The sequence below is a fragment of the Corythoichthys intestinalis genome, chromosome 17 (genome assembly GCF_030265065.1).
Source record: "Corythoichthys intestinalis isolate RoL2023-P3 chromosome 17, ASM3026506v1, whole genome shotgun sequence".
In the NCBI taxonomy this organism is placed as follows: domain Eukaryota; kingdom Metazoa; phylum Chordata; class Actinopteri; order Syngnathiformes; family Syngnathidae; genus Corythoichthys; species Corythoichthys intestinalis.
The window spans coordinates 6322292-6342301 of NC_080411.1; the positions used below are offsets into that span (position 1 = coordinate 6322292).

Below are 20010 nucleotides of genomic sequence, written 5' to 3' on the forward strand. Positions count from 1 at the left end.
TTATTAATGTCCACATTCGTCAATTTTAGAACGCACTTCTGTGTTGTATTAGCTGAAATATCCACTTTTGGGTGTCCCACCTAATGAAATGTTGCACTACTATTTAATTAAAAACATGTTCACAAACATTTTTAAAGCGTTGAAAAAACTAAATACACTGTGATATTCAGTTAATACAAATTCCACATTGAAACCGCTATCAAAGAGGCAAATGCGGCAGTTAGAATGACAGCATAGCAAAAAGGGAACGTTTCCTTCAACCAGTTTTAAAAATTGTGTGTATACATACATATACATTTTCTATGATTGAAAATTTATTTGACTGAAGTGGTTTTTCTTTTTGAAGCAACTTATTTTTTGATTAAATAATAAAGAGAAAAATGTCCTGGCCAAAATGTGGCCCAAAAACAAAACATTCACTCAAAAAGTTGCTTAAATAAAAACTTTTTTTTAAAAAAGCTTTCACATGCATTTTTCATGTGTTTCAAATGTAATTTTGCATTCAAACTTTTTTTTTTTTTTAGTGAAGCGACTTTTGGTTGAAAATATACAATATAATATATAGACCCTACCCACGTGACGTCACAACTCCGCCCTCCTGACTCGTGCCGCCCACTTCTCCGTCAACACATCATGTTTACCTGTTACGGCTACTTACATTCCTCCTATTTACGACGTGTTTTTCTGCTCGTTAACATTAATAATCAAAATGGTGAAGGCGTGTGTGGCGGTCGGTTGCAATAACAGAGAAGATAGACGGAGAGACTTGAAGTTCTACCAGATTCCGAGAGACCCGGAGAGAAGAGCGAGATGGGCTGCTGCAATTCGACGAGAAAATTGGGCTCCAAACGATTACCACAGATTATGTAGCAGTCATTTTATATCTGGTAAGATGCATTTAATATATATTTAGAGGGTTTTGGGCTGACAACCACAATTAAGATAATTGCTAGGCTAATCGCCGACAACATACACGTATGTATGTAGTGAGAGTGCTATCGCTAAACCATATAAACATTAAAAGCCCTAGCTCCATTGACAAATGACATGAAATACATTAGACTTGACAGTGGATGTTAGCAAGAACAAAAGATTTTGAATTGAACATTTCGTAACTCACCTTTCCAAGCACAAGATAGATTCCTGCCGAATTTTCGTGGACGAGGACCTGTTTCACCCAACCAGCAACGAAGTATTTATAAGCCTCCAAGCTCTTAAAGTTTTTCAAACTTTCGTGAGAATAGGCTGATTTTGTGTGGACAAGATAGTTGTACATATCAGGGTAGCTAGCAGATGTCAGGCAAATACGGCGGAGACAGCGGGTCGAAAAACATCGATTTAGGCATCAAATATGGATCTGGCGAATGGATAAACTGAAGCTTTTCCACATAACGCCTTTTATGCAACGCATCCAGTGAGTTTACGGCATCCGAAAGCACCGGGTCTTCCATGAAATGCATTATAAATTGCTCGATCAATTGAGACCATTGATAATACAGACACAAAATGACGGACAAGGTGGCGGAACCATACAGCGATCACGTGATTTTGTGACGTCGGTGGGTAGGGTCTATACATATACATTTTCTCTGATTGAAAAAAATTTTTTTTGACTGAAGTGGTTTTTCTTTTTGAAAATCTATTTTTTTGAAGCAACTTATTTTTTGATTAAATAATAAAGAGAAAAATGTCCTGGCCAAAATGTGGCCCAAAAACAAATCAACATTCACTCAAAAAGTTGCTTAAATAAAAACAAAAAAGCTTTCACATACATTTTTTCATGAGTTTCAAATGTAATTTTGCATTGAAGCAACTTTTTTTTGGTTGAAAATATACAATATAATATGTATTAGGGATGGGCGATGCCAAGTAACATCAAGGCCAAATATTGTGATCCCGATCCGATATCGATACCGGAAGTTCATATCCTGCAGAGTTCTCAGCCATTCTGATGATATCTAATGTACAACTATACCATACACGGGGGCCCAGACTGCGGTTAGCACCACATTCAGTTTTCTTTGGGTGGGTACAGCGTGTCCGTAGGTGGGCACTGCCCACCCGTTGTAAACCCCCCCCCCCCCCCCCCCCCCCCCCCGGTAACGCCCTTGATGTAGCCCAAAGTAGCCTGGTAAGACTAGCGTTTCTTCTTCAGATAATCTACTCAAGTAAAAAGTATGGCGGGGTAAAAGTATGGTTCGTTTTTCCCCCCAAAGACATTTTCCTTACAAATGAACCTATTCTACCTCATACACAACTTCTCAAACCTTTATTTACATTTTAAAAAGCCAAAGAATAAACATTTTTTGTTTTGGATTGGATTGAAGGTGAAAGCTTGAGTGTCTGGATAAAATCTATGTACACAGAGGAAAGTCATGCAATGTATCAACAGCAGTACTCAGTTGCCTGCTTTCCACTCCCTAGACATATTTGTTTGCTTTTTGGCAAGTTACTCGGCAAAATTTTGACGGAGGCTTGTTTGTGTGCCCGTCTGTCCTTTTCCAGACAAAATGATAGCTGCATAGATTTAGTCCTTCTACTGGCCAGTCTTCTTGTCCTTCTGGAAACTGAAACTTGTTCGACGGCTTAGTTTCCTCTGCTTTTGGGCAAAATAATCAGCCCGTGTAGTGCTGGCCCGTGACTCAAGGATGTAGTTCACCTGTTGATAAATAGCATTTCATGAAAATCATCAAGTTTATTGTAATTAGTCAGGTGAGTTTGACATATGCCATGAAAAATTCTTAATTTTTGGCATAGCCCACTTTAAAGGGAACCACAGACACAGACTTGTAGTTCTTAAAAGATAAATGTTAGTATGCGTTATAATAATTTGATATTCAAACCCCTCTTAATGTTTTAGTTTTTATAAAATTTGGAAAATCTGTTTAACTAATAGGTCACCATTTTGTTGACGATGCAGTGCACTCTGGGCGCTGCCGTACTTCCACAGTGTCGCTCGTTAGCTACATAAACATGTCGTCGGTTGTGCCCTGTAAGGAAACGCAAGTGAAAAGAAAGTGCGGCTGCCTTGACCACGGAATTAGAAAAAGCTGCTCACTTCAGACAGCAAGCAGACAACATAGGAATTGCATAAAAGGTTTATTGAACACCAGTGTTGGGCACGTTACTTTAAAAAAGCAATTATAGTTACTCACTACTTCTTCCAAAAAGTAACTGAGTTAGTAACTGAATTACTCTATAGTAAAAGAAACTAGTTACCAGGGAAAGTAACTATTTCCCTTACTTTAAAAAGGAGTTGTTGTATGTCAAAGAATTTGAAATTTTTTGAGCAGTATTCGAGTCAGTTGAATAGAGAAGAACAGACAGGTAGTTGTGTTACAGAACCTTGTAATATCTATTGCACCTCACCAGCAACAGATTTATCCTACACTTGAAGTGCAACAAAAATACAGATTTGAATTGCTTACCACAGATGTCGACAAAAGCTTTGCCCCGGGACATAAATTACACTTTACATGCACGTTCTTTCCTTTAATTTCGACCAACTTGAAATAGTGTTTATATCTCCACCTCGTAAAGAACAAATTTTCCTCTGAATGCTCTGCCATCATATCCCTCTGCATCTGTTTTGCGTGTGTGTGTTTGCCGCACGCGCTGTTCCAGTTTGTGTGTGAAAACACCAGTTTGTTTTAAAAAAAAAAACTATTTACAACGAATACACGTATGCAAACACAGGGCGAGACAATTCACATATAAACAATCGGCTCTGAAGTACGTGCGCTATTAGGCTCGAGCGTTTACGTCACAGAATGGGGGATCACGTGAGATTTGACAACAATGCCTCCATACTGGAAGCAGGTCTGACTCGCTGGACATTAAACTTTAACTTGCCAGTTCGATAAAGAGACAAACTCGTTACTAAGGCGAAGAACAGATATGTGATCAAACTTAAGGATGTGAACAATGTTGACCCTTACGAGCAAGCCTAAGACAAATGGAGTAAAAATGTCGACGGGCTTCCACAATTACGCAAAATGGACATTCTGCTGTATTTATTGTTTGGTGTATGTTACTAAACTCATCAGCGATTCCGAAATTACAAATTGCTACAAAGCTACGAACAGTTTTGCTGCGGATGGGTGCAGGACTTGCACATTATGACCGTATCAAACAGCAACTCCTTCGTTCTTGCAAAGGTAGACTATGTGCGTTTACTATTTTCATTGCCATGAACATGAACGCACCCCAAGTCTTGGATGACAAATAAATAGAGCAGAGTAGACTCGCTACGGCTGGTAGTTTCTTCAATTTATTCAAAGTAAGTAACGCACCGCTTTTGACCGTCAGTAACGGTAACGGTGTTTAATGGCGGAAAAAAATAGTTGGATTACCCTGTTACTAAAAATAACGGCGTAATTTATAACTGCGTTATTCCCAACACTGTTGAACACACAAAAAACACGAAATCGCGAAAAGTGAGACACAAAAAGGGTCCGTGACTGTAGGCCGGGATCAATTTTTAAAAAAACACAACTCGAGGGAAAACCACGGTGATAGGCAGACAAATGAAGAAAAAAAACAAGGCAATGATGCCACTAGCAACGATGGGATGTACAAACTGTCAAATGGTAGCAAGTCAATTCTCGGCATGCCGCCTAGGATCGGTTAAAGACACTACAGATGAGCTGGAATTGGATGCAGGTATGACATTTGGAACTCATCCCACCGCTCTGTAACTAAACAATCTGACCAGCAGGATGTGACAAAAATCATGCCAGTCATCATACTAGATTCACTTGGTAGCTAGCACTGCTATTCTCCCAGTCCAGCCTACAGTGCCTTGCAAAAGTATTCGGCCCCCTTGAACTTTGCAACCTTTCGCCACATTTCAGGCTTCAAACATAAAGATATAAAATTTTGATTTTTTTGTCAAGAATCAACAACAAGTGAGACACAATCGTGAAGTGGAACAAAATTTATTGGATAATTTAAACTTTTTTAACAAATAAATAACTGAAAAGGGGGGGGGGTGCAATATTATTCGGCCCCCTTGCATTAATACTTTGTAGCGCCACCTTTTGCTCCAATTACAGCTGCAAGTCGCTTGGGGTATGTTTCTATCAGTTTTGCACATGGAGAGACTGACATTCTTGCCCATTCTTCCTTGCAAAACAGCTCGAGCTCAGTGAGGTTGGATGGAGAGTGTTTGTGAACGGCAGTCTTCAGCTCTTTCCACAGATTCTCCATTGGATTCAGGTCTGGACTTTGACTTGGCCATTCTAACACCTGGATATGTTTATTTTTTAACTATTCCATTGTAGATTTGGCTTTATGTTTTGGATCATTGTCCTGTTGGAAGATAAATCTCCGTCCCAGTCTCAGGTCTTGTGCAGATACCAACAGGTTTTCTTCCAGAATGTTCCTGTATTTGGCTGCATCCATCTTCCCGTCAATTTTAACCATCTTCCCTGTCCCTGCTGAAGAAAAGCAGGCCCAAACCATGATGCTGCCACCACCATGTTTGACAGTGGGGATGGTGTGTTCAGGGTGATGAGCTGTGTTGCTTTTACGCCAAACATATCTTTTTGCATTGTGGCCAAAAAGTTCAATTTTGGTTTCATCTGACCAGAGCACCTTCTTCCACATGTTTGGTGTGTCTCCCAGGTGGCTTGTGGCAAACTTTAAACGAGACTTTTTATGGATATCTTTGAGAAAAGGCTTTCTTCTTGCCACTCTTCCATAAAGGCCAGATTTGTGCAGTCTACGACTGATTGTTGTCCTATGGACAGACTCTCCCACCTCAGCTGTAGATCTCTGCAGTTCATCCAGAGTGATCATGGGCCTCTTGGCTGCATCTCTGATCAGTTTTCTCCTTGTTTGAGAAGAAAGTTTGGAAGGACGGCCGGGTCTTGGTAGATTTGCAGTGGTCTGATGCTCCTTCTATTTCAATATGATGGCTTGCACAGTGCTCCTTGAGACGTTTAAAGCTTGGGAAATCTTTTTGTATCCAAATCCGGCTTTAAACTTCTCCACAACAGTATCTCGGACCTGCCTGGTGTGTTCCTTGGTTTTCATAATGCTCTCTGCACTTTAAACAGAACCCTGAGACTATCACAGAGCATGTGCATTTATACGGAGACTTGATTACACACAGGTGGATTCTATTTATCATCATCGGTCATTTAGGACAACATTGGATCATTCAGAGATCCTCACTGAACTTCTAGAGTGAGTTTGCTGCACTGAAAGTAAAGGGGCCGAATAATATTGCACGCCCCACTTTTCAGTTTTTTATTTGTTAAAAAAGTTTAAATTATCCAATAAATGTTGTTCCACTTCACGATTGTGTCCCACTTGTTGTTGATTCTTGACAAAAAAATTTAATTTTATATCTTTATGTTTGAAGCCTGAAATGTGGCGAAAGGTTGCAAGATTCAAGGGGGCCGAATACTTTTGCAAGGCACTGTACCTGCGTCATCACCTCCAGCGTGCGTAAGACATGGCACCCTCCATAGGTCAAAAAATGTACTAAATATTATAGATTTTTAACTCAATGGCAATAATATTTGTGTTTCTAATAACATATTTTAGTGAAAGAGAACAATTGTGGCTTATTAGAGCCTACAATTCTCAAATCCGAGGTTCCCTTTAATGATTAAGAACATAAATCAAAATCCATAGTATATATCAGACAGTGATAACCCAAGTAAATATAGAATGCTATTTATATGTATAACATATATAAGACATTCTAAAGTCATTATATAATGCAAATAAGGTTGGTTAAAAGTTGGTGGGGACAATTTGAAGATCCTGAAATGTTGGTAGTGTTATGTCCCTGCAGTCCCTATGCAAACCTGATTAAAGTGGTAGAACTATGAAAGAAAATTGACATAGGTACAGCACTAAATTCACACAGATGCACAACCTGTACAATGTGTAAAGGTATGCTTATAAAGGTTTTGTTTGACAGTTTCATTCGTTTTCTCAGTTCGGACTCACCTTTAGAACTATTTCATTGACTGTAGAAGAATCTGACTCAAAATAGAGAGGCTTGTAGTCATGATTGCTCAGATAAGTGATCTTGAATATGGCATGGTCTGTAAGAAAGAAAGAATAGATAGCCTTAGGGGATTTTTTTTCAACAAGAAAATCTTGCATTAAAGTCTGAAAATTCTGAGAGCTTCCATTGCTGAGCTTTATGACATCATTTCTTTGATGTCCATGATCTAATGTTCTAAAGCTGATGAAAATCATAGCACAACTAGCCCAAACAAGCCATTTTGGGCTGTTTCACCTGAGTGATTGTGAAGTTTATTGTTATCAAGAAGCCCTTTTTTAAACTCAATCGTGTTGCCAATAGACCACCTGATTATTGGTAAGTAGTCTTTTAGATGTTTAGCTGTAAATTGACTTTTCTAGCCTCTTATTAATTGTTGCTTGTCAGAACTTTGAGATTTTTTGACACCATACAATTCAAAATTTACATATTTTCCATTTGAATGATACATTTTCTCAGTTTAAACTTGTCATTTGTCATCTATGTTCGATTTAGAATATTAGATTGTAATTTAACACTTCCACCTCATTGCAATCGGTTTTTATTCACAATTTGTATACCTCCCAACTTTTTAGGAAACTGGTTTGGTTATAATATATATTTATGGCGGAAAATACAGACAAGGCGGAAAAAGCAGTTTCTGCTCTTGCACCCCTCTTTAAAATAAACTAGGGCTGTCAAAAATATCGGGCGGTAATTAATTTTTTAAATTAATCACTTTAAAATATTTGACGCAATTAACGCACATGCCCCGCTCAAACAGATTAAAATGACAGTACAGTATAATGTCCGCTTGTTACTTGTTTTTTGGTGTTTGGCGCGCTCTGCTGGCGCTTGGGTCCAACTGATTTTATGGGTTAGTACCATGAGTGAGCATGGTGTAATTATTGACATCCACAATGGCGAGCTACTAGTTTATTTTTTGATTGAAAATTTTACAAATTTTAATAAAACGAAAACATTAAGAGGGGTTTTAATATAAAATTTCTATAACTTGTACTAACATTTATCTTTTAAGAACTACAAGTCTTTCTATCCATGGATCGCTTTAATGTTGATAATGTTAATGCCATCTTGTTGATTTATTGTTATAATAAACAAATACAGTACTTATGTACTGTATGTTGAATGTATATATCAGTCTTGTGTCTTATCTTTCCATTCCAACAATAATTTACAGAAAAATATGGCATACATATTTTATAGATGGTTTGAGTTGCGATTAATTACGATTAATTAATTTTTACGCTGTAATTAACTTGTTTGACAGCCCTAATAATAATACATATCCTGGACCTATAAAAAACACATACAACAATAATGGCCCCATATCCCAGAAACCATATAGAATTACGACTACATTTTCTCTCATTTAGCGCCACAAAGTGTTTAAAATGGTGTGACATTTTTAGTCACTTTTTTTTTTTGCACATTTACAACATTATTTAGCAACTTAAATATTTATTTTTAAATAAGAAGTTTTTTACCTGATTGTTTAAATCCAGAACTAAATATTTAATTTAAATCTTAAATTTATAGCCTATATCCTAAATGTTCAATCAGGAAACGGTCGGAACTAAATCTTTAGCTTAATATTAGGGCTGTCAAAATGATCGCGTTAACGGGCAGTAATTAATTTTTTTAATTGATCACGTTATAATATTTGAGGCAATTAACGCACATGCCCCGCTCAAACAGATTTAAATGACAGTGTCATGTCCATTTGTTACTTGTGTTTTTTTGTTTTGTCGCCCTCTGCTGACGCTTGAGTGCGACTGATTTTACAGGTTTCAGCACCATCCATGAGCATTGTGTAATTATTGACATCCACAATGGCGAGCTACTAGTTTATTTTTTGTTTGAAAATTTTACAAATTTTATTACAATGAAAACATTGAGGGGTTTAATATAAAATTTCTATAACTTGTACCACCATTCATCTTTTAAGAACCACAAGTCTTTCTATCCATGGATCGCTTTAAGAGAATGTTAATAATGTTAATGCCATCTTGTTGATTTATTGTTATAATAAACAAATACAGTACTTAGGTACCGTATGTTGAATGTATAATATATATCCATCTTGTGTCTTATCTTTCCATTCCAACAATAATTTACAGAAAAATATGGCATATTTCATAGATGGTTTGAATTGCGATTAATTACGATTAATTAATTTTTAAGCTGTAATTACCTCGATTAAAAATGTTATACGTTTGACAGCCCCAATACATACTCTATATATTAGTGCTAATGATGGACCTTTTTTTTATCCCACAACAGTATTGCTTTTTTTTTTTTTTTTTTAAGTTTTTTTTTTGTAAACTATGATTGTTCAACAATGCAAGAATACATCAAAATATAGATCACAAATTAGCATATTTTAAAGGAGGTAGATATGTTTAAAATATATATATATATATATATATATATTAGCAAATTGGAACATAAGCATAACATTAAGTTAAAATGATTTTAATTAAAATAACTGCAGTCCTTTAGGTGAGCCTAAACCACAGCCACAGCTCAACATTATTACCATCAGAATTATTTTCCATAAAAAGAACATATGTATATCTCGTATCATGTTTACATTATATACACACTATTTCTCAAAACAAAGAGTTGCCAGAGAGAAAAAAAACAAAACACGTTTTACCACCACTAGACACACTAAACACGCTGAAGTTAACTCTCGTACCTGGTGGAAACGTTCTTGACAGTGTTTATTAACCTTTAATTTTGTATAAATTCGAAATCATATTTGAGCTATTGACTCCTTGGCAGCCACCCTACGCAAACATGTTTTACATGTCAGTAGGCCCTCCTCCTCTAAGCCGCGGCTGTCGACTTTTCTATAGCCGAAGTATTCCCATACCAGCAATTTCATTTTCTTCGATGGGGGAAAAATTTAGGTGTTTTACCTCCTCCAGCCATCATGTACCACAGCTGACTCACTGACACTGAGCAACAACCGGTGAAGGAGGGTCAAGCCATACAGCTGCAAGCAAGGGATTTCTCCATGCATTTTTGGGACATAAAAAATAGCTAACACCTTAGGGAGGGACAGTTAGGGTTTTTAAAAATTTTTGCGGTTTTGAAACCTTGACGTTTTCATACCACGGTATACCTTGAAACCGGTAATCTGCACATTTCTACTATGAATAAAATATTTTTCATTGGATTGTTAAAAAGTTACCGTATTAATAGGTCACCCTGTATATTAGGATTAAGCTAGCGGGTGCGTATGTATTATTTTTCCAATGTTTAATGTTGCAGTTGACCTTAACTGGAGTGGAACAAATGTCTTGAGTATCTAGTTGTATAATTGGTGTACCAAGAACTGTGCAAACGGTGACAATGTTTCCGTGTTGCTTGGAAGGCAAAGTGATTATCATGCTATTTTTAACATATTCTTCTTTTTGTAATTTCATCATAATTAATGTGTTAAAGTCCCGCCCTGTACATGTGCAAAATGAGCGAATATTACACTTATATGGCACTTACTGGGGCTTCTTTCTTCGACAAGGTCACAGGCACATAGATGGTCTGAATCAATAGAAATGGGTTTCTGCCGAATCCAAAATTTAGTGCTTGCCTTTTGATTGGTGACAGGGTCAATCTCTACTTTTTCTCCTGAAATTCCTGAAAGAAAAGTCAAAAGTTGTATTTTAATATGAAAAAAAATCTTATCTTCTGGGGGGAAAAACAAACATTATACTCTCGTCTCATCCAGTCTTTCCTGTTCATTGTGCTTTTGTTGCCCGTTATGCTCATCAATGTTCCTCTCGGGTTCAAATTGAAAGGGCTGAACTGATGACTTGTTTATGTCGCTAGAGTTATAGTCGTAGGAAGCTCAGCAGTGTAACCCAGTGACGTCACTGCCCTGCGACGTCAACAACAATGGCGACCTACTAGTTCAGGGGTCTGCAACCCAAGGCTCCGGAGCCAAATGCGGCTCTTTGAACCTTATGAAGCGGCTCAGTTTTATATGAAAAAAATGGATATTTGATCATTGTGATATTTTACAAAGAAGTTTGACTTCCCTTTAATAGGCAGATCAGTCAGGATCACCATTTTGTGTCTTTACAGAAGACTCATGCGAATCTTTAATTCACCAACTATGTAAAGTCACGGTTGCCACTGGGAAGGTGTACCCACAAGTATTTGCTGTATCCACAGGTGCATGTTATGTCAAATATGCACCACAGAAGAGTCTACCTGACGCAATCAGTTCAGACGTAAACATGTACAGTGGGACAAATAAGTATTTAGTCAACCACTAATTGTGCAAGTTCTCCCACTTGAAAATATTAGAGATCCCTGTAATTCTCAATATGGGTAAACTTCAACCATGAGAGACAGAATGTGGGAAAAAAAACAGAAAATCACATTGTTTGATATTTAAAGAATTTATTTGCAAATCATGGTGGAGAATAAGTATTTGGTCTATACCAAAAGTTCATCTCAATACTTTGTTATGTACCCTTTGTTGGCAATAACGGAGGCAAAACGTTTTCTGTCACTCTTCACAAACTTTTCACTCACTGTTGCTGGTATTTTGGCCCATTCCTCCATGCAGATCTCCTCTAGAGCAGTGATGTTTTGGTCCTGTCGTTGGGCAACACGGACTTTCAACTCCCTCCTCACCCGGGGCGTCAAAATGATAACAAGAACGGGGAGCAAAAATCGCAGAACCACACGGGGGGACCTAGTGAATGACCTACAGTGAGCTGGAACCACAGTAACAAAGGCTACTATCAGTAACACAATGCACCGCCAGGGACTCAAATCCTGCACTGCCAGACATGTCTCCCTGCTGAAGAAAGTGCCCGTCTGCGGTTCACTAGAGAGCATTTGGATGATCCAGAAGAGGACTGGGAGAATGTGTTATGGTCAGATGAAACCAAAATAGAACTTTTTGGTAGAAACACATGTTCTCGTGTTTGGAGGAGAAAGAATACTGAATTGCATCCGAAGAACACCATACCCACTGTGAAGCATTGGGGTGGAAACATCATGCTTTGGGGCTGTTTTTCTGCAAAGGGACCAGGACGACTGATCTGTGTGAAGGAAAGACTGAATGGGGCCATGTATCGAGAGATTTTGAGTGAAAATCTCCTTCCATCAGCAAGGGCATTGAAGATGAGACGTGGCTGGGTCTTTCAGCATGACAATGATCCCAAACACACAGCCAGGGCAACAAAGGAGTGGCTTCGTAAGATGCATTTCAAGGTCCTGGAGTGGCCTAGCCAGTCTCCAGGTCTCAACCTCATAGAAAATCTGCGGAGGGAGTTGAAAGTCCGTGTTGCCCAACAACACCCCCAAAACATCACTGCTCTAGAGGAGAACTGCATGGAAGAATGGGCCAAAATACCAGCAACAGTGTGTGAAAAGCTTGTGAAGAGAAAATGTTTGGCCTCCCTTATTGCCAACAAAGGGTACATAACAAAGTATTGAGATGAACTTTTGGTATTGACCAAATACTTATTTTCCACCATGATTTGCAAAAAAAGTATTTAAAAATCAAACAATGTGATTTTCTGTTTTTTTTCTCCCCACATTCTGTCTGTCTCTCATGGTTGAGGTTTAACCATGTGGACAATTACAGGCCTCTGTAATATTTTCAAGTGGGAGAACTTGCACAATTAGTGGTTGACTAAATACTTATTAGCCCCACTGTACACGTGGCTCCCAGTAATGACTATTTTGCCGAAAATTTGTCGAAATGGCTCTTTGAGAGTTAAAGGCTGCCGACCCATGTACAAGTTAAATTTTACAAATTGTATAAAACCAAAAACATCAGGAGGGGTTTTAATATCTAATTATTTTAACTCATTATAACGTTAATCTTTACTACAAGTCTTTCTATCCGTGGATCCCTTTAAAATCTTAGTCTCGCACTTGAAAGAAATGGCCGGTATTGAGCAAGTTAAATAAGGCCATGGTTGGGTAACGGGCCTTCTCCAGATGACATAACAAATATACTTAAGATGGGTATACAAGTTAGTTTGCATGAGGAAGGTCATACCAAGTTGAACATCTGTTGTAAAACGCAGCTTATGTATCATACTAATCTTGAATGACTTATAGTGATGGCTGCTCAGCATATCCTGGACTGTGGTGATGTCAATTGGTGGGTCTTCCTCTGAACTCTCCTCACCCCTGGAGCCTGGAGATAAATAGAATAGATGATCATTTCATTCATGTTATATTTTCTGTTATTGCAGAATTTTGGTATTACCATAGTTAGTCGCAAAAGAAATTAAATAACCAAGATGTTGGAAAAACTTACTGTTTTCTCTGACAAGGCAAAACTCCAGAGTGCTCTGGGTCTCAAGTGTGGAGTCTAGGTCTACAGCAACATTTGGGTCTGTTTGTTTCTCCAAACGATACAGAGGCCCTGTTTTTTAAATGACATTTAAACTTGATTAAATATTATTCACATTTATTATGAACTTACCAATGGTTTGTGTACAACTAAAAATCAATCATTGTCAATTGGGGAGCAGAGTGCTATGAATTAAAGCACCTGCTTGTTCAATCCTTGACCAGAAATAATTACCTTATAGTTTAGCTTTTCCCTCGTTAGTTTTTGCTGAGTGCCAAAATACATCAATGTTGACAAGGTCGTGTTCAATAGAAAAGAATGCATGATTTGCATTTCTATGATTGTAATGTGGAACAATATACTTGTACATGACAGTCTGTATACTATTGAAATGATCGGACACTTTTTTGTCACCATTATCTATTCTCATTTGTTGCGAAAATACCAATTTGGCAGATTTGGTAAGATTTCCTCATGCTGATCGACTTAAGAAATTAAAATAAAAATTAACGGTCTCAGAAGCTTCTATAAATGTGAAGTTGGGTAAAATCAGCACCTAGAGGTAGAAAGGTTTAAATCAAAACAATTAGTGTCACGGTTGGAGGTAATAGTTTAACTAGTTATATTACCTGAACCTTTCTGGGATCCTTTCCTCTTCTTGAGAGCTTTCTGAAGAATTTCCTTCATGGTTACTTTCAGACTGTCCACTGGGATTAAAGAGAAACCTTGAGCAGCATTTCTAAAATGCATAAAGGAACAGAAGATTAGGAAGATTTCTATTGATTTCTCTCAAGTCATTAGGACAGACCATAAAAATGATAGTTACATGAGTAATATGATTAAAGTCATTTCTAGTCACAGGTTACAAAAATACTTACGAGGGTGCTGGAGCCAATCCCAGCTAACTATGGGCATACCCTGAATCGATTGCCAGCAAAGCGAAGGATTCAACATCTTTTGTGCAAAATGTTCAAGTAGAAGAGGCGTAAAGTAGCCCAAAATTTTACTCACGTAAGGGTAGTGTTATCTCGAATAATATTACTTACCAAAATTTTTGGACTATGAGACGCACCTGACTAAGCCGCCACCCACCAAATTTAACACGAAAACAGTATTTGTTCATAGATAAGCCGCACTGCACTATAAGCCGCAGCTGTCCTCACTGGGATAATTACACCAAAAGATATTAACTGGTAACACTTTATTTGATAGCGGCATCATAAGACTGCCGTAAGACCAAATGAAGCACCTTGAAGTTTTGAACCAAATGGCTGCAAAGCGTCTTCATTGCTCAAAGAAACTTCATTTGTCCATCACTACTCCCTTGGGGGAGACAGTCAACCTTTGTTGCCACCTGCTGTCAACAATGTTGTCGTACAACATGCCTCCTGGCATGCATGGCGGTGCTACAGATGTAAATAACAATCAAAATCCATGTTCTGTGCTAATTATTTCTTCAGTTACTGTTCCAGTTGTTTCATTAATCTGTAGCTCTGGTATTCTTTAACACTTTATTTGACAGTGGCGCCATGAAACTGTCATAAGACCATCATAATTATGACATGGCACTTTCATGAGCATTTATGAATGCTTATGACAGATGTAATTTTGGGTCATCCAGCAAATTATCTCACTTTTGAATAGATATAAAAGATCCGAGCTGGACATACAGTGGGGTAAATAAGTATTTAGTCAACAACTAATTGTGCAAGTTCTCCCACTTGAAAATATTAGAGAAGCCTGTAATTGTCAACATGGGTAAACCTCAACCATGAGAGACAGAATGTGTAAAAAAAAAACAGAAAAACACATTGTTTGATTTTTAAAGAATTTATTTGCGAATCATGGTGGAAAATAAGTATTTGGTCAAGACCAAAAGTTCATCTGAATACTTTGTTATGTACCCTTTGTTGGCAATAACGGAGCCCAAACGTTTTCTGTAACTCTTCACAAGCTTTTCACACACTGTTGCTGGTATTTTGGCCCATTCCTCCATGCAAATCTCCTCTAGAGCAGTGATGTTTTGGGGCAACACGGACTTTCAACTCCCTCTACAGATCTTCTATGGGGTTGAGATCTGGAGACTGGCTAGGCTACTCCAGGACCTTGAAATGCTTCTAACGAAGCCACTCCTTTGTTGCCCTGGCTGTGTGTTTGGGATCATTGTCATGCTGAAAGACCCAGCCACGTCTCACCTTCAATGCCCTTGCTGATGGAAGGAGATTTTCACTCAAAATCTCTGGATACATGGCCCCATTCATTCTTTCCTTTACACAGATCAGTCGTCCTGGTCCCTTTCCAGAAAAACAGCCCCAAAGCATGATGTTTCCACCCCAATGCTTCACAGTGGGTATGGTGCGTTTGGTTTCATCTGACCATAACACATTCTCCCAGTCCTCTTCTGGATCATCCAAATGCTCTCTAGCAAACCGCAGACAGGCCTGGAGGTGTACTTTCTTAAGCAGGGGGACATTTCTGGCAGTGCAGGATTTGAGTCCCTGGCGGCGCATTGTGTTACTGATAGTAGCCTTTGTTATTGTGGTCCCAGCTCTCTGTAGCTCATTCACTAGGTCCCCCTGTGTGGTTCTGGGATTTTTGCTCACCGTTCTTGTTATCATTTTGACGCCACGGGGAGTGGGGAGGGAGTTGAAAGTCCGTGTTGCCCAACGACAGCCCCAAAACATCACTGCTCGAGAGGAGATCTGCATGGAGGAATGGGCCAAAATACCAGCAACAGTGTGTGAAAAGCTTGTGAAGAGTTACAGAAAACGTTTGGCCTCCGTTATTGCAAACAAAGGGTACACAACAAAGTATTGAGATGAACTTTTGGTATTGACCAAATACTTATTGTTCACCATGATTTGCAAATAAATTCTTTAAAAATCAAACAATGTGATTTTCTGTTTTTTTTTTTCCCCACATTCTGTCTCATAGTTGAGGTTTACCCATGTTGACAATTATAGGCCTCTCTAATATTTTCAAGTGGGAGAACTTACTGTAAATGGAGTCAGTGACAGCATCACGACAAGATGTACACAAGTGTGGGGGAGAGTTTAAGAGAATCATGCTAAAGCTAACGCTAAGAGTTAGATTTAGAGGATCATTCAGTGAACACCTTAAAAGGCTAAAGCAACACAGCATATTCTTTCATGCAAGATAAAAAAAAATCTTAACAATATTTACAAAACAGGTAAGCCTGAAGCTTCCTGTAGCAGCCTGCCTTCAAGCTGCTGCAGGGTCCTTCCGGGGTCCTATCATCAGTCAGCGGCGGCCACAGTTGCCCACACAGATGCCTGATCAAAATATCTCTTTATTGGCTTATTTTTTTGTTAATCGGCCAATGGCAAATTTTTGAAAAATTCCATGTATTGGCCTAATATATCTACACATGACAGTGCCATGTCATAATTATGGCAGTTTTATGACAGTCTTATGACGCAGCTGTCAAATAAAGTGTTACCGGTTAATATCTTTTGGTGTAAATATCCCATAATACAGTGAATACCGCTGCGGCTTATAGTTCAGTGTGGCTTATCTATGAACAAAGGCCGTATTCGTGTCAAATTTGGTGGGTGGCAGCTTATAGTCAGGTCCGCTTTATAGTCTGAAAATTACGGTAATTGCCTGAGTGTGTATCAAATATGTCAATGGATGCATAGTTTATGAATTTATGCAATTTGTGACTTACATTCTTACAAACAGTGATTGTCTTGAACCAAGACCAGGCGAGGAGTACTTCTCCACCAATGCCAGAGTGCTGAAACCGAACTTGTGGATGGGTTCATTTGAATCCAAAGGAGGGAAGTCTGTGTCCACCTCACCATCATCTTCCGCAATATGAAGGCAGTAAGCATTCACATTTTCACTGTCAAAAACATGAACGCGAGTAAAAAAAGATTTAACGAATTTGTGAACATGTACAGTCATGTGATAAAATTAGGACACCCCATTAAATATTCAGTTCTTTATAAAGAAATGTTCACATATCAATGTCTGATCTTGTTTTTCTTTATCTCTGGAAAAGAAAGTGATTTAATTGCAGGTAAACAACTAAAATTAACATCGTTTTACTCATTAAACCAAATATATCAACAAAAAGGCATATTCTAACTGAGGAAAAAGTTAGGACACCCAACTAATCGCTAGTCTGGCTGAAATAACTTCATAGCCATCTACCAGTCTTTGACATCGGTCTGAAGAAAGTTTGTCCCACTCCTCAACGCAGAATACTCTCAACAGTGACTGACTGTTGAAGTGAAAGAAAACAGCATGGTGAGATCAAAGGAGCTGTCTGAGGCCTTCAGAAAGAAGATTGTAGACACTTATGAGTCCGGTAAGGGATTTCAAAAGATCTCAAAAGAATATAAAATCCGCCATTCCACTGTCTAGAAAATAGTCTACAAGTGGAGGACATTCAAAACAACTGCCAGCATGCCCTGGTCTGGCCCTCCAAGCAAGTTCACACACAAGATGCTAAAAGAAAGTCTCCAAAAACCCTAAAATGTCATCATGGGTCCTACAGCAGGCTCTTGCTACTTTTGATTTGAAAGTGCATGCCTCTACATTTAGAAAGAGACTACAAAAATTTAACATTCATGGGAGGTGCGCAAGGAGAAAACCATTGCTCTCCAAGAAGAGCATGAAGGTCAGACTGAAGTTTACCAGAGTGAATGTAGACAAAGACCAGTAATGTTCTTTGGACAGATGAATCAAAAATTGAATTATTTGGACGCCAGAACAGAGGAAATATTTGGCGTGGACCCAATACAGCATTCCAGGAAAAGAACCTCATCCCAACTGAAGCATGGAGGTGGAAGTGTCATGGTTTGGGGATGCTTTGATGCAGCAGGACCTGGCCAGCGCACAGTCATAGAATCCACTATGAATTCTATCGTGTGTTAGAGAGTGCTTAGGAACATGTGAGATCATTGGTGAAAAAATTCAAGCTTAAGCGAAACTAGATCCTGCAACATGACAATGACCCAAAACATACCAGTAAATCCACCAGGAGTGGTTGAAAAAAAATGGAAGATCCTGGAATGGCTGAGTCAAAGCCCAGATCTTAATCACATTGAGATGCTGTGGGGTGACTTTAAATGGGCTGTACATGCAAGAAACCCCTCAAACATCTCACGGTTGAAAGTATTCTGCGTTGAGGAGTGGGGCAAACTTTGGGAAGCAGTGTGCGTGAAAGCAGGTGTTAAATTCCCGGGTCACAGCAGATGGCTGATGACTTAAATATCATAGCGGCAGCCGATGTAACTTTCTCCCTCTTCGCAGTAAGAGGAAAAGCGGTGAACAAACATCGCAATTATAAACATAGCAAGCCGGAAACAGCTAAATTAAACTGAAAACATGACCAAAATTAAAATGTCAAATATTACGTCGGGCCGGGCCAGGGTTCTTTCTCGCTAACTTTTTGAAATAAATATATATTAACGATGTATGAATGATAAACTAAGGAATACTTGTTATAAAATAAATAATTTGGATAACAAAAAGAAGGCGCTGCATGGTCATTGCAGAGCCAGAGCGTGCCTATATGCCCTTTTTAATCTTCCCCTCTGCGAGTCCGCAAAACCGCATCTGTTTATTTATATTTAACAAACTTTTCCAGCGTTATTTCGTTGTGTAAAAAAATTTATAATGATCATAAAAATATGTAGTCTATTTAAACATTAAGAAAATGTGCGTTTTTTTTCCTGCTAACTGAGAATTTGTTACAAAAGACAGGGTTTTATGCAGACATCGTCACAAATGTTATCACACAAAACGCGGGTCGGGCTTTAATACCCGCGGACCAGTTCGGGTCGGGCTGGTTTTTTTAGGCCCGATTTTACCTCTATCTTAAAGTCTTAATGAGCTTAAATTGGCTGCAGTTACAAAGTCGGGAATGCGCTCCCTCCGGAAAAAAACACGATTTGACCAACAGTATGTTTAACAAACTTTTCCAGCGTTATTTCATTCTGTAAATGCATTTATAATGATCATAAAAATATGTAGACTATTTAAACATTAAGAAAATGAGCGTTTTTTTTTTTCTGCCAACTGAAAATTTGTTACAAAAGACAGTTACGACATCGGGAACGCTCCCTCTGGAACAAAATATAACAAACATTGTGACAGCCGATGCCGACCAAAAATGACGTAATATCCGAAACAGATCACCAATGGACTCATTTGAAGTATATGAATGGTGGTCTGTTTTGGTGTTCAGAATCCACAATACTTCTGCCCGCAGGGTTTTCGTTCCACCGACAAACGGACGCATTCCCGATGCAGAAGTGGGTGGATTCTCCGTTTTGCCGGTTGTGGTGGTTTGGCACGCACGAGTGGCATTTCAATTTGTAGTGAAGTGCATCGTAAAAATTCTATGCGTCATCTTCGTTATGGATTAAAAAAAAATTTAATTTTTTTTTTTTAAATTTCACGGATATAATTTAGGTTGCACTGAGATGTTCTTGAAAATTAAGACCACGGTGAAAAAATTCCAGACTTACAACAGCTAATTTAATACTTTTAATACCTTTAATCATGGAAAAATAAATTCAATGCTTTTTTAATACTTTTAATAACCAGCGGGGACCCTGTGAAGCCTTATTAGGTGGTAGGGTGTCCTAACTTTTTCCTCAGTTAGAATATGCATTTTTGGCAAAAA

At 38.4% G+C, this 20010-nt stretch overlaps 1 protein-coding gene across 1 annotated transcript in view; it reads right to left on the reverse strand.

The window, feature by feature from the left end:
- Positions 1 to 2250: 2250 nt before the first annotated feature.
- The window catches only part of mapkap1 (MAPK associated protein 1), a 28431-nt gene continuing 10671 nt past the window's right edge, over positions 2251 to 20010 (reverse strand). Inside the window, exons 6-12 of the mRNA XM_057818672.1 lie at positions 17041 to 17217; positions 13982 to 14091; positions 13317 to 13424; positions 13053 to 13193; positions 10529 to 10666; positions 6964 to 7061; positions 2251 to 2659 (exon numbers count right to left, since the gene is read on the reverse strand). Coding sequence (XP_057674655.1) covers positions 2537 to 2659; positions 6964 to 7061; positions 10529 to 10666; positions 13053 to 13193; positions 13317 to 13424; positions 13982 to 14091; positions 17041 to 17217 — 895 coding nt within the window. The 3' untranslated portion in view covers positions 2251 to 2536. The remainder of the gene's footprint in view (positions 2660 to 6963; positions 7062 to 10528; positions 10667 to 13052; positions 13194 to 13316; positions 13425 to 13981; positions 14092 to 17040; positions 17218 to 20010) is intronic.